Source organism: Pan troglodytes, chromosome 18 (assembly GCF_028858775.2).
Source record: "Pan troglodytes isolate AG18354 chromosome 18, NHGRI_mPanTro3-v2.0_pri, whole genome shotgun sequence".
Lineage (NCBI taxonomy): Eukaryota > Metazoa > Chordata > Mammalia > Primates > Hominidae > Pan > Pan troglodytes.
Window position 1 is genome coordinate 76529807 of NC_072416.2, and position 14253 is coordinate 76544059.

The 14253-nt window shown below is 42.9% G+C and overlaps 1 protein-coding gene across 4 annotated transcripts in view; it reads left to right on the plus strand.

The window, feature by feature from the left end:
* WWOX (WW domain containing oxidoreductase) overlaps positions 1–14253 on the plus strand; it is a 1110761-nt gene that overhangs the window by 289069 nt on the left and 807439 nt on the right. For all 4 annotated transcript variants that reach the window (XR_010152460.1, XM_009431284.4, XM_001144696.7 and 1 more), the window contains one exon: positions 2735–2823. Coding sequence is in view for 3 of the 4 variants with exons in the window: in XM_009431284.4 (XP_009429559.4) it covers positions 2735–2823 (89 nt within the window). In the remaining variant the exon portion in view is untranslated. The remainder of the gene's footprint in view (positions 1–2734; positions 2824–14253) is intronic.

Sequence of the window (14253 nt, forward strand, 5' to 3'; positions counted from 1 at the left end):
TAATATGTAGTCTGCATATCCCTTGGGGTTTCCACTGGGGGCTTGGCTGAGCAGAGCAATTTCTTTACCACCCCCTCCACAGCATAATGAATGGCTGCCTTTCCTCTTGTGATACATTCACATTTCTGTAAGATTCTGCACGTGGCAGTGAGTGTCATGCTCCAAGTAAAAGGAGGCAGGGACCAGAGGACTTAGGATGAGGATGAAAGGTCACTTTGTTGGCTGACTCTGAATGTCAGGTAGTTGTGTTTATGAGGCATCAGCGTCTCTGTGGGGTATTGACACATTTACACTTTGAAAATATTTTTAATCATCAGATAAATATCAGTTACTCAGACAGCTTGTGAGGGTTCTGCTCCTCATCTGGAGGTACACACCTTTCACGGGGTGTGACTTCACTCACATGCCTTCAATATTCTTGGTGGCAGTTTCCCTCTTTATAGGGGGGATGTGGCGTCACCTTACAGCAGACCCTCTAGCTCTGTTATTCCCTGAACGTAGGAAACTAACAACCCACATGTTGGCGTTTTCCCCTTTTCCTAGATCAGGTTCATGTTTCTCCTCCTCGTTCCAAAATCTGCACACTTTGGCATCTGCCACTGTTACCCAAGACCAGGAATTTAAATCTGTGTTTGCCAGTTTGCCTCCACCACTGATGTGCTGTTGGGGTTTGGGGACATAATTTCATCACTTTCTACCACCTTTCCTTAAAACTAGGCTTTGTGCCAGGTGCGGTGGCTCACGCCTGTAATCCTAGCACTTTCGGAGGCCGGGGTGGGTGGATCACAAGGTCAAGAGATTGAGACCATCCTGGCCAACATGGTGAAACCCCGTCTGTACTAAAAATACAAAAATAAGCTGGGTGTGTTGGCACGCACCTGTAGTCCCAGCTAGTCGGGAGGCTGAGGCAGGAGAATCGCTTGAGTCTAGGAAGTGGAGGTTGCAGTGAGCCAAGATGGTGCCACTGCACTTCAGCCTGGACGACAGAGTGAGACTCCATCTAAACACACACACACACACACACACACACACACACAAAAGCACAGGGCTTTGTTAGCAGGCATGACTTGGATTCTTTAGGATCCTTCCCTCAGTAATCTGGTCTGATGTGGCCTTCAGGGAGGATCTTTGGACATCATTGCCATCCATCTGTCCACTGTGCTGGACTGTAACCCACCCAGATTACCATTTATTGCCAAGTGGCATGGGGACAAGAGTTTGGCACAAGAAACATCTTCTCTGCTAGTTAAATTAATTAGATAATTTGTCTTCCAGACAGGATGTTAGGAACTTATGAACATGTATCCTTACAAACCTATGAGTAGATGACTAATATTCATCTTTTACAGATAAGGAAACTGAGGCTCAACAGTGTTAAATGGTCCAGAATGAGTGTGTTTTCTAGCTGTCACTGCCTGATGTTTACTGCTCAAAGCTTAGGACTTGGATTAGAGCCCAGGACTTGGCAGCCAAGATAAACCAGCTGCAAATACACTGAACGTCTCAGCCCAGCTCCTGTCCATCCCTGAACAGGACACTTAGGGTAGAGGATGTTCTCAGCAGTGCCATTTGCATCCCCCTTCATAGCCTTACAGGTATCATGTTATCCTCCTTAATCTTACTTAAGCATCACAGTCTAGACTAGAATTCCCAAGTCAACCGTTTGTTTTACGGGACTCTTCTTATTTGAATAGGCAGGTGGCCCTGTGTTCTTGGCTTTTTGTCCTTTCAAGGAGCTAGGTCTAAGAAGTGATAGTATTTAATCTCGCACTCCGAAGCGCACCCAGATTTAAAAGTTGGGAGTGGCCCATATACAGAAGGCTAGTGGGAGGGGCAACCCGGAGATTTGTCCTTGCAGAATGATGCCATGAAGAACATGGCCAATGGAACACCATTGCTTCAAATCCCGACCTCTCCAGTTCTCCTGGTTTCTTGCTAGGCGGGAACTTGGGCTTCTTTATCAGAGTGACTGGGGTCAGTTCTTGTACTCAACTTCTTATCTCTGTGATCTCTTGTAAGATGCTGCATTGTCAAATGGAGAAAACATTGTCTTTGAGTTGTTAGGAGCCTTGAGTGAGATGGTATGCAAATGTCCAGCCCGTGGCAGGCCCTAAGTACACAGTAGCCATTATTACCATTATTATTCCTATCACCAGCATGTATTCCACCTGTTGATAGAGTTTTCTGTTTACTAAGCCAGGGTGTTGCCTTTGGGATCGAGGTCCGTCAGAATCCATTGGTATAAACGAGTCTTTCTGCTTTTGTACTTTCTATAAAGGAGTTGTCTTTGATTTTTGATGCAGGTTTAGTGGAGATATTTCAGAACCTGGATGGCAGCTTTTGAAATTAAGATATTGTCCACTGCATCTTTCCATGATCGAGGCCTTGTCGTGCGTTCCCCTCCTTACAGCATTTTAGGATGCAGATTGAGAGGAGATAACGTTAGCCCAAAGCGCCTTCGCAGCCTCTTTTGTGCGGCTGAAACACAGCACAACCCACCCCCGCGCCCTGCCCCCCAGCCTGTAGGTTTAGCAGAATCCCAGCCTCACATCCTCCCCGAACTTGGCAGTAAAAGCCCTGTTCTTCCATTCATTCCGATGATTTATATTCTCTCTGGGCGTCTTATATTAAACAGGGGAATTCCGACATGTTCCATAACACATTTACTGTAACTTGATACCATGAACTAAACTTGCTGTTATTTATCATTTCTTTTTATTTTCTCTCATTCCAGCATAAAGCCAAGGTAGAAGCAATGACCCTGGACCTCGCTCTGCTCCGTAGCGTGCAGCATTTTGCTGAAGCATTCAAGGCCAAGAATGTGTGAGTGTTCCAGTGGAGGGTTATAGATCATAATTTCTTGCTATTGTAATATCTTTATCAGATGAACACAATTGGGAGGACGCAAGGCTGTTGTGTTGTCTTGGCGTCCAAACAGGAGGCTCATTTATATTGGCCCTGTTAAGGTGAACCGTATTTTCTTGACTCACAGTCACCTTCATTATGAGATGTGTCATCAATCTAATAACAGCTTCCCACATACCAAAAGAGAAGACACTATTAAAGCACTAGTAAAAGTGGCTAATAAAAGCTTGGCAATAGTAAGATGCATCCTGATTATAAGACTTTTTGCAGTGCATTTCAGAATGGAGTAAGAGTATATTTAAATTGCATTCAGGAACAAGTAAACTCAGTTATCCAGTATGGCAGGGAGGTTGACAATCCAAGCACCCAAAAGACCTCTAGTTTCTAAAGCCTTCGATGATTTGATGTGGTACATGGATGTGGTTCCAAAAAACATGGACTCACATTCCTTTTATTTATTTATTTTCATCCTTTTCAGTCTTTCATAATTCCAGTTGGAGAAAGCCTTAGTTAGGGCCTAGCATATTTTGATCCTATCATATGCTAGCATCCCTTTCTAACAGAGAAGGTTGTAGGAGAAAGGGAGAGAAGCGGAAGGGGGTGGGGAGACAGAGAGACAGACAGGAGGCCTCAAACCCTGAAACACTGAGCTAAGGAAAGTGATCATGGCAAGCTACACTAATTACAATACTTTGTTTCCAAGTGTTTATTTTTACTCATATTTAGGGCAGGCAATCCTGGTTTCTCGTTTAACATAGAGGTTTGAATTTCATTAATAAATAACTTCATTTATTTTTTTTCAGTGACTCGATTCAAACATGAGGATTAAGTTAATAATAGCACAGGTTGTGCCAAGGATAAGATGATTACACAAGAGGCACCAGAACCACTGAATGTGGAGAGCTCTCATAAATGACAAGCTGCCTTTGGGTTAGGCTCTGTTGGGAACATTAGTTCTGCAGTGTTGCAAGCAGATGAAGGATGTGAGGGAAGGGATCTTAAACCATATATTCAAATGGCCCTGTGGGGAGCTGACACCACACTGCTGTCTAGTATCCAATTCTCCTTGCATGGCTCTGTCACCCAGGTTAGAACGTAGTGCGCAATCTCGCCTTAATGCAACGTCCCACTCCGGGCCCAAGTGATTTTCCTGTCCCAGCCTCCTGAGTAGCTGGGACTACAGATGCCTGCCACCATGGCCTGCTAATTTTTGTATTTTTAGTAGACATAGGGTTTCACCATGTTGGTCAGACTGGTCTCAAACTCCTGACCTCAGGTGATCCACCCGCCTCAGCCTCTGAAAATGCTGGGATTACACACATGAACCACTGTGCCCAGCCGCTCTACTTTATTAGATTTAAAAAGTTTGCTCTCAGCTGGGTGCAGTGGCTTATGCCTGTAATCCCAGCAGTTTGGGAGGCCAAGGCGGGAGGGTCAGGAGGTCAAGAGATCAAGACCATCCTGGCCAACATTATGAAACCCCATCTCTACTAAAGATACAAAAAATTAGCTGGGTGTAGTGGTGCACACCTCTAGTCCTAGCTACTTGGGAGGCTGAGGCAGGAGAATCGCTTGAACCTGGGAGGCAGAGGTTGCAGTGAGCTGAGATGGCACCACTGCACTCCAGCCTGGCGACAGATTGAGACTCCATCTCAAAAAAAAAAAAAAAAAAAAAAAGTTTGTACTCAGCCTGGCGTGGTGGCTCACGCCTGTAATCCCAGCACTTTGTGAGGCCGAGGTGGGCGGATCACTTGAAGTCAGGAGTTCGAGACCAGCCTGGGCAACAAGGTAAAACCCCGTCTCTACTAAAAACGCAAAATTAACTGGGCGGGGAGGCACATGCCTGTAATCCCAGCTACCTGGAAGGCTGAGGCAGGAGAATGGCTTGAACCCGGGAGGTGGAGGTTGCAGTGAGCTGAGACTGAACCAGTGCACTCCAGCCTGGGTGACAAGAGCAAAACTCTGTCTCAAAAAAAAAAAAAAAAAAAAAAAAAAAAAAAAAAAAAAAAAAAAAAATTGACTCTCTCAGGCTCTTGCTGGAGTATGCCAGTGTCCCAAGTCATTGAGGTCTACATTAGAGTCAGAGTCTTAGTGAGAGTTGCAACATCCCCTAAGCGCAGACCCCAAGCTGGCTTGTAGGAACAGTGAGATAACATCCCCCAGCCAGCCAGATCTGAGAGAGCCCTCCTGTGTGTGTCCTTTGCAGCGCTTGGCTGTTAGTAGCTGCCACCCTTTGCCAGAACTATCAAGAGGCACCTCAACAGGCTGCAACACTAGCATTCAAGACATTTGTTCACTGATTTGCTTCATCATCCATTTATCCACCCGTTCCTTCACTTCACACACATTTCAGGAGCACCTCTAAAGCCCTAGGCATTCTTCTGGGCTCTGAGAAGAGAGTGGTGGCCCTGAAAGCCACAGTAACCCCACACAACCTATCACCACCTCAGTTGTCAGCTGTTATGGATGGCTGACTCCTCAAACTCATCTGTCTGTGGTTGTTTGGGAGGGAATGATAATGACAAGAACAGCAGCGGAGGCAGCAGCGTATTTACTGAGGGCTTATGGGCCATACGTGGAAAATATTTTGCATGTATGTTGTGATTCAATTCTCAAAGCAATCCTTGGGAGTAGATGCTATTAATATCTCTACTATACAGATAAGGAAAGTGAGGCTAGAGAGGATATATGATTTATCCAAAGCATGTGGAATGTAGGTAGAGGGGCTGATTTAACCTCTCCAGGGCTCCAACTTGACCACCGTACTATACTGTGTTTCATTTTATTTTATTTTTTATTTATTTTTTGAGACATGGTCTCGCTGTGTTGCCCATGCTGAAGTGCAGTGGTGCAATCTCTGTTCAATGCAACCTCTGACCTCGGGTTCAAGCAATTCTCATGCCTCATTCTCCAGAGTAGCTGGGATTACAGGTGCAGGTTACCCCACACAGCTAATTTTTGTATTTTCTGTAGAGATGAGGTTTCACCATGTTGGCCAGGCTACTCAACTCCTGACCTCAAGTGATCTCTCCACCTTGGCCTCCCAAACTGCTGGAATTACAGGCATGAGCCACCGTGCCCGACCCTTTCATTTTAAATGTGATAGAAACAGACTCAGAGAATGTGAGTGACTTTCGCAGGGTCACTTAGCAGGTTGGTGATGGGCATGGGGTTTCACTCCAGTCTGCCTCTTGTTCTTTCCCTCATAGCATGTGAGATCTCACAATTCACTGCCGCTGAATAACTTTCTCCAGTTCCTCTGTCAGAATGTGTTGGAAGTGAGCAGCTTTGCTGAAGAGAGCCAACTGTTACATAATAGGATCATCTTCCACGTCTTAACTGGACCATTAGCTTTTAACCATTAAGTAGTTGGGAAATCATCAAGTTCAAGTGCCTTTTGTAATCACCAAGCTCAAAACCTTGGAGGAAACTCTCACCCATTTTACCCTAATCCCAGATTTTAGCACAGGACTTTGGGATTTTAGAAAATACTTCTAGGTTGAGAAACAAGGGTGATTTTCCATATAGACACCTCTGTAGCACAACCCTCTTTGTATGTGTCCCATGAGAGTACAGGATTTTACATGGCTTAGAGAAATACTGTGGTGGTGAAAATATGCATAAAAAAGCGAGAGATTTTACTTTTGAAATGCTGCCAAAGTGAAATCTCTCATGGATAGGCAGATGACAGTTTAGTACTTGCAGGTCTTTCGATTCTGAGAACTGTCAGAAGTGAATTTAAGTGCTGGTGACTAGGCTGCCAGAGAAACACATGTACCTCTATTCTTATCACCCCCCATCTTCAGACATTAAAATTTTCTTGTGTGTAAAACATAATGACAAATGAAAGAAAGGCTGCCAGTTCAGAACCAATCTCTTTTCACGCTGTTGCATTGAGGAGAGGAAAAAATGCCTTAAATTTGAATTCCATGTGGATGCTCTTATTTAATATACCGTTTCAAAGCCTGTATGCGATCAAGCCAGAGTATTATCAGGCTCTGAGTTCCTGTGTGTATTCCCTTGGTCCATGCTCCATCTCAAGTGTTTCTCCACACTGGGATAGGCAGCATATTGTGTAGTCTTAGAGCAGAAAAGGTAGAAACAGATTCTTAGTACAAACACTGGTGAGAAAAGCAGCATATTGTACTGTGCAACCACCCGCCATCTGCCTTCTGTGGGAGATGGGGATCAGCCTCTTCCTGGATCTCTTCTTTTTATTCTGGGTGCTGGGAGGTGAGGCTGCAAAGGAGGCTGTTGTAGAGGGAGCCCTCCTAACCATGATTATGTAAACAATAGCTGCTAGGCAACTTGTTGTTTGTTTTATGCAAGGCAGTGTGCTAAGCACTTATATACATGTGTTCTGTCTTTAGTTTGTTATAAGAGTCCTGCACACTTAACCATGATTATCCCTACTTTACAAATTACAAGGCTGCAGTGCAGAGAGCCTAAGACACTTTCTCAACTTGAGCAAGTAGGAGATCCAGAATTTGAACCCAAATCTCTCTGAATCCAAAACGACTTTTTGTTACTTTGCACACTTCAGTCATAGGAATTTCAGTGTGGATTTCTGTATTGGTTATGTATTGCCGAGTAAGAAATTACTCTGGCCAGGCACGGTGGCTCACACATGTAATCCCAGCACCTGGGGAGGCCGCGGTGGGGGGATTGCTTGAGGCCAGGAGTTTGAGACCAGCCTGGCCAACATGGCGAAACCCCGTCTGTACTAAAAATACAAAAATTAGCCGGGCATGGTGATGCATACCTGAAGTCCCAGCTACTCAGGAGGCTGAGGCACGAGAATTGCTTGAACTCTGGGGTGGGCAGAGGTTGCAGTGAGCCTAGATCATGCCTGGGGGACAGTGAGACTCTGTCTCAAACAAATTACTCCAAAATTTAGTGGCTAAAAAACAACGTAAAACAAGAAACATTTCTGTTGTGCCTCCTCTTTTCCTCCCTCCCTCTTTCTCATAGTTAATTTGTTTGAATCAGGATTCAAATAAGGTCGATGCATTTTTAATCTATAGGTTTTGTCTCCTTTTTTTTTTCCTTAAAAAAAATTCTTTTAATGCAACAGATTTAAGGGACCAGGGTGTTCTCTAGAGCAGGGGTCCATGACCTCTAGGCCACAAACCAATAGTGGAGCCGTGGCCTGTTATAAATTGGGTGGCATGGCAGGGAGTGAGTAGTGGGCAAGCATAGGAAGCTGCGTCTGTGCTTAGAGCCGCTCTCTGTCACTCTCATTACTGCCTCAGCTCCTCCTCCTGTCAGATCAGCAACAGCATTAGTCTCATAGGACCGCGATCCCTATCGTGAGCCACACATGCAAGGGATCTAGGCTGCATGCTCCTTATGAGAATCTAATGCCTGATGATCTGTCACTGCCTCCCATCACCTTCAAGATGGGATCGTCTAGTTCTAGGAAAACAAGCTCAGGGCTCCCACCGATTGTACATTATGGTGAGTTGGATAACTATTTCATTATATATTACAACATAATAATAATAGAAATAAAGTGCACAATAAATGTCATGCGCTTGAATCGTCCCAAAGCCACCCCCACTCCTTTGAGTCTATGGAAAAATTGTCTTCCAGAAAACCACTTGCTGGTGCCAAAAAAATTTGGAAACCTCTGCTCTAGAGATTTCTGCAGTCTGTACTTTGGTGATTGCATCTCTGTGGTGTCTTTTAACATACTCTTCTGTCTCCTGAGTTTCCTGTGAAAGGGTAGATAACTCAAGAGACTCAGTCAACTTCGTGTTTAATGTTTTCGTAAGAATACTTCAGAGGCAGTGGTGTAATCGTCCAAGAGTACACACAGGCCTGATCGCCAAAGCCAGTTTTCTTCAGGCCCAGCACGTCCTGACCTCCTCACTCCTCTGCCCACTCTCTGTTTACTCACTCCCATTTTCATCCATTGATTCTGTTATTCTCCACTCAGTTTTCTGGGTGATCAGCCCAGGAAGCCTCAGCCTGCTTCCAGATAGTTCTCCTCAGAGTTAGCGGTAGCAGCGGTCGTCGGCCAGTGTGTCTCGGGTCAAATTATTTTGGGCATTACTGGAAAGTTCCAAACCAAAGCCTGTGGTAAGTTCCACCCAAACTGGCTTGTGAGGGATATTTTTGTTTAAACTGCATTCCTGGAGAGGAGCCAGACTTCCTACTGCCTGGCAGCAGTGGTGTCCATAGGAGTATGAAGAGCTGGGACCCTTTCTAATCACTCAGACCAAATACTGGGGTTTTCTGAAATGGACTGAGAAATAACAGTATGTTTTTATGAGGCTTTGCACATTTTCCTTCCTAGCAGTAGCTGCTTGGTCTACTGAAAAGTGCATATTTTGAACAGGGCCTAGAAGAGTTAACAGCTCCTAGAGAGAGGTGCTCTGTAATACTTTTTCTTCTTCAAAAAATGGTTTATGGCTGGGCGCAATGGTTCATGCCTATAATCCCAGCGCTTTTGGGAGGCCAAGGTGAGAGGATTACTTAAGCCCAGAAACGTGAGACCAGCCTGGGCAACGTAGTGAGACGCTGTCTCTATATTACAAAATTTTTAAAAAAATGGTTTGTAGGTCCTTATGTCCCTGATAAAATAGAGAACTGAATTGCAATCCTGGAACTTAAAAAGTTGGTGACGACACCTGAGATATTTATTACTTAGATTGCAGTTACTGGTCAGCTTGTATAATACTGACCAAGGGTTTTGATTCTTCCTGGAATTGATAGGAAATTCATATTAAAATAATTACCCAAGTCCAAACATTTTTAGAACTGCATTTTTGATCATGGATTTTTATGTCTCTTCTGAACTTTCTGTCACCAGTATAATTTAAGGAAATTATACTTAAGCTTTGTCTCACTTAGAAGATAATATAGAACAGTGGTGTTTTTTTAATTTAAAAAAAGGTTAAAATAACGGCTTTCTATCCTTGCTTTACTTCTTAAACATTTGGGAGGAAAAAAAATCTTTAACAAGGTTATTTATTTTCATTTTCTGCTAAATTACTTTCAGAACTTGAATCTACTAATCCCAGATATAATATTCTTGGATTCATATTCCAAATTTTGCTGTCTCAAATCCATCTAGGGAAGTGGGTGGGCTATAAATTATAAATAAATTCCAAATTTTGTGGGATGAATTACCCTGAAGACCAACGTGTAAATTACATATTAATCTTTCTTTTTCTCCCTAGCTCGGTTTTAAGAATAATGTTTTAGCCAACATATCTGCATTACTCTTGGCTCAACATGAGAAATCCATTTTTGGTTTGCCTAACAGAAGATCATGTTGCTTTGCTTCTCTACACAGTATGAAAACCCAAAGAAAAGAAAAACAGAGGCAGTTTTTTGCTCTAATGAATGCTCTAAATCTAGCTCTTAATTATGATTTTTATAGGAAAATTTTGAAAAGTCTACAAGTTAAATTTTTTTTTTTCTATCCCATACAGTTTCCATCCTAAGGCATTGAAAAATCACACTGTGAAATACTTAGTGTATCTAGAAACATCAGGGAAGAATGCTTCCCTCCTAAGTAAAATTTTGCCTTCTGAAACTTTTTCAGCATTCGGTCTTTTTATATAATACTTTGAAAAATGTTTCTGAAATAGATCATACACTCTCTTCCCAAAAACATCAAAGTATGACCATAAAGGGCAGAGGTAGGTAAACTTCTTGTAAGGGGCCAGAGAGTGAATATTTGAGAATTTTCAGACTATTAAGATCTCTGTCGCAACTGCTTGCTTCTGCCATGGTAGCCTGAAAGCAGCCGTAGATAGTATGGAAACGGATGATCATGGCAGTGTTCCAATAAAACTTTACAAAACAGACAATGGGCCAGATTGGCCAGGGGCCATAGTTTGCTACCCCTGGGCAACAACCTGTATGCCCTGGAGTAGTGTAAAGAACGTGGGTGTTGGGGGTCAACTGACGCTTCCAGCTCTACTACCACTTACTGGCTGTGTGGCTTTGGGCAAACTAATGAAAATCTCTCAGCCTCACTTTCCAAGTGTGTGTAATGTGTATTTTCACAGTGCTTTGCAGGTTGTTGATTATTGAAAATAGCCATAATGCATGAAATTACCAGACACATCTCACTTTATGGAGCCTGGGACTATTGGTAATATGCATTTGTTTCTCATCTTGATCGTAAAATGATCTTAGAAAGGTTTCTGAGAATATATAGAGTTTAAGACAGCAATAAGAAAACTAATTAATTAAACAGGAAAATGGGATGTTGTGCTCAGAGAGGAAGTGTGGGTCTCATAAGGGCTTTCACAATCGTTTGAGAGGACACGTGTGGTGTCTCATGCCTGTTATCCCAGCACTTTGGGAGGCCAAGGCAGGCAGGTTGCTTGAGTTCAGGAGTTTGAGACCAGCCTCGGTAATTTGGCAAAACCTTGTCTCTACAAAAATTACAGAAACTAGTTGGGTGTGGTGGTGCACACCTGTAGTCCCAGCTGCTTGGGAGGCTGACGAGTAAGGATCACTTGAGCCAGCATGGTGGAGGCTGCCGTGATCATGCTACTGCACTCCAGCCTGGGCAACAGAGCCAGAACCTGTCTTGTAAAGAAAAGGAAAAAGAGAGAGAAGGGAAGAAAGAAAGAAGGGAAGGAAGAAAGGAAAATTGGGCCCAGGAATGATCTTTGCAATGCCTGACAACCAAGAGAAGAAGGGAAATGAGCTTCACGTTGCCTGCAAGCTCTAGGGTGACAAGAGCCAAGAGAAATTATTGTTACTGTAGTGATGTTCCACTGAGGATCATAAAGTACTTCATTACTCTACTGAGTATGGTTTTTTGTTTTGTTTTTTCTTTCTTTTTCTTTTTTGCTACTCTTTTGTTATTCTTGATTTACGCTGATGGAAAGCCATGGACCCAAGGATGCTTCACAGTTTTCTTTCGGAGTAAATGCTTAAATTCCATTTTCTTTGACATGACTATGTCTGTTCCTCTTGATTTTAGGCATCTTTTTCAGATGAGTTTCCATAAAAGCAGCCTGCTCTGGATAAGTGAGGTACAGCAGGACACACTGCAAATACTAGGAATCCTTAAGTACAGTGGAACCCCAGAGCACTCTACCTGCTTTCTTTCTCACCTCCTTAAAAACTTTTTTTTCCCTCACCTCATCATTTATTCAGCACTCACAACAGTGCCAGGAACTTGGCTAGACATTGGAAATAAAGCTTATGCCTTCTCATATCTCCTGTACCTTATTTCTTTCTTATAGTAGTTGTGATGCTTAGCAGTTTTTTGATAACTTTTTATGATGCCAACCTTCAAAAACCCACCCCTGGTGGAGAGAATAATTATTACATCAATTAGGGGTCACTTAGCATGACATTTGTCGGGAAAAAAAAAAGTTAGTGAGCCTTTTTGCCATATTAAAAGTCATCACTGCCAAGACATAAATGAAAATGTGTTCGAATTAACCACACCAATGTTCACAAAATAAACATTTTTGATTTCCCAACAGAATGCTAGGTTTAACTATCACTATCATGTTTCATGAAATCAAAGTCATATATGTAAATTGAACACAGCCTTCCCTTCCATAGAGAGTAAAAACCACGCTTTGGAGGGTAGATACAATTACCCCGGGGTTGTCTTTTCCCACTCCTCTCAATCCCACCAGTGCACATGGAAGGTGATGTCCTTCCTTTAGCTATAGCAAATAATGTTAATTATTGTTGGTGTTAAATAATGATTATGTAAAGCACTGGACTAGACATTCGTCGGCAAAGTTTTTCTGCAAAGAATCAGATAGTAAATATTTTTGTTCTTATCAGCCAGACAGTCTCTGCTGCAACCATTCAAGCATTGTTGAATACATTGTTGAGTGTTACATGAGACTATTGTAATATAAAAGTAGCCTGAGACAACACATACATAACTGGGTGTGGCTGTGTCCTAATAAAACTTTATTTACAAAGAACAGGAAGTGGCTTGGATTTGGTATCTGGCCTGGCAGCTGTGGTTTACTACTCCTTGGACGGTGGCCCAGAGACCCTTGAAATGAAATTCATTTTAATAGCACCCTTTTTCATCATGAGAAATATATTCTGTTTTTCTTAGAAAATGGGTTATGTTAGGTCTGGTCAAAGTAAATAAGTGTTGAGAGTCGATGTTGTGTGCATAGTTAATTTCAATTCTTTGACGAAACTCCCCCATGATATTTCACGGCTGAGAGAAGAGGAAAGAGTTTAAGTGGAACAATGTGCTTTGCTGAGCTTTGGAAATATTACCATATGGGGAAGCAGGTCAATAAGACAACTAAGTGCTGTTTCAATAACGAAGATACTGAAGCACTAATTGGAGTATGGAACCATATAATGATGATAATAATTGCTAATATTTATCAGCTATTTATCGTGTATCATGTACAGCTAAGCACTTACATACCATCCCATTTTATCCTTATAAGGACTGTAAGGGTGGTTTAAAAAATGGCAGAAGAATGGCACTGTTTAATGGTTCAGCCTGGTGCAATGATTAACCACATTTTACAGACTAAGAAATTAAGAACCTCACCCAAGTTCATGCTAGCTGGTAGGCAGTAAGGCTAGAGCTTCGTCCAAAATCTCTTCTTCTGTTGAGCTCAGCTTGGATAGTAGCTTGGAGAATCAGAAAGATCTGTCTCATTTGGGAAATGTACCATGTAGAAAACATTGTTTCTAAAGGAGATTTGTCCCATGAGTAAAATAGATGATGGACAGCCACTGCCTAGTGGGACAATTACGAAGGTCAGTTCAAGGTTGGAGGAGATGCTTCTTTCAGCCAATTTTCCTTTTTCTCAGGATCACCTCAGGTGATCCGCCCACCTCAACCTCCCAAACTGCTGGGATTATAGGCGTGAGCCACCGCTCCTGGCCTTTCAGCCAATTTTCTATCACCAAAGGGAAATCGTTTTGCTGAAATATGTGTAAAGGAAGTTAAAGTCAGAAGAGATTCTCGTCCCATCAGTTAAGGTACTCAGACTATTTTCCAACCAATCAAGAGGGTGCTGCTTCATGGTGTTCGTTTAAGCTGAAGCGGCAGCTGTTGACTGTCATTTGCATCATCTTTATACATTTACTGTGAATGTCACTGTCCATTTCCACTTTCTTTCTACTTGTCTTCAAATTGATGCTTATCAAGTAGACAGAAGAAGACCAAGGGGTCGTTTTGCTATTTATACCTCCAAATTGATGGCGTGATCACTCTCAAATGCAAACCCAGCCCTGACACTGTCCTGTTTGGCAATGTCCTGCCATCTGACCTGCAAATAGCTACACTTCCTGCTGTGGCCCACCCAGGCCTCTGGGATCTGATGTCTTCTCCCCTGTCACCTGTGGCCATGTCTTCCCCAGTCCAGGCTTCTCTACTCTGCTGCTCATGTTCTGGATCCTGACTCTGAGCCTTTG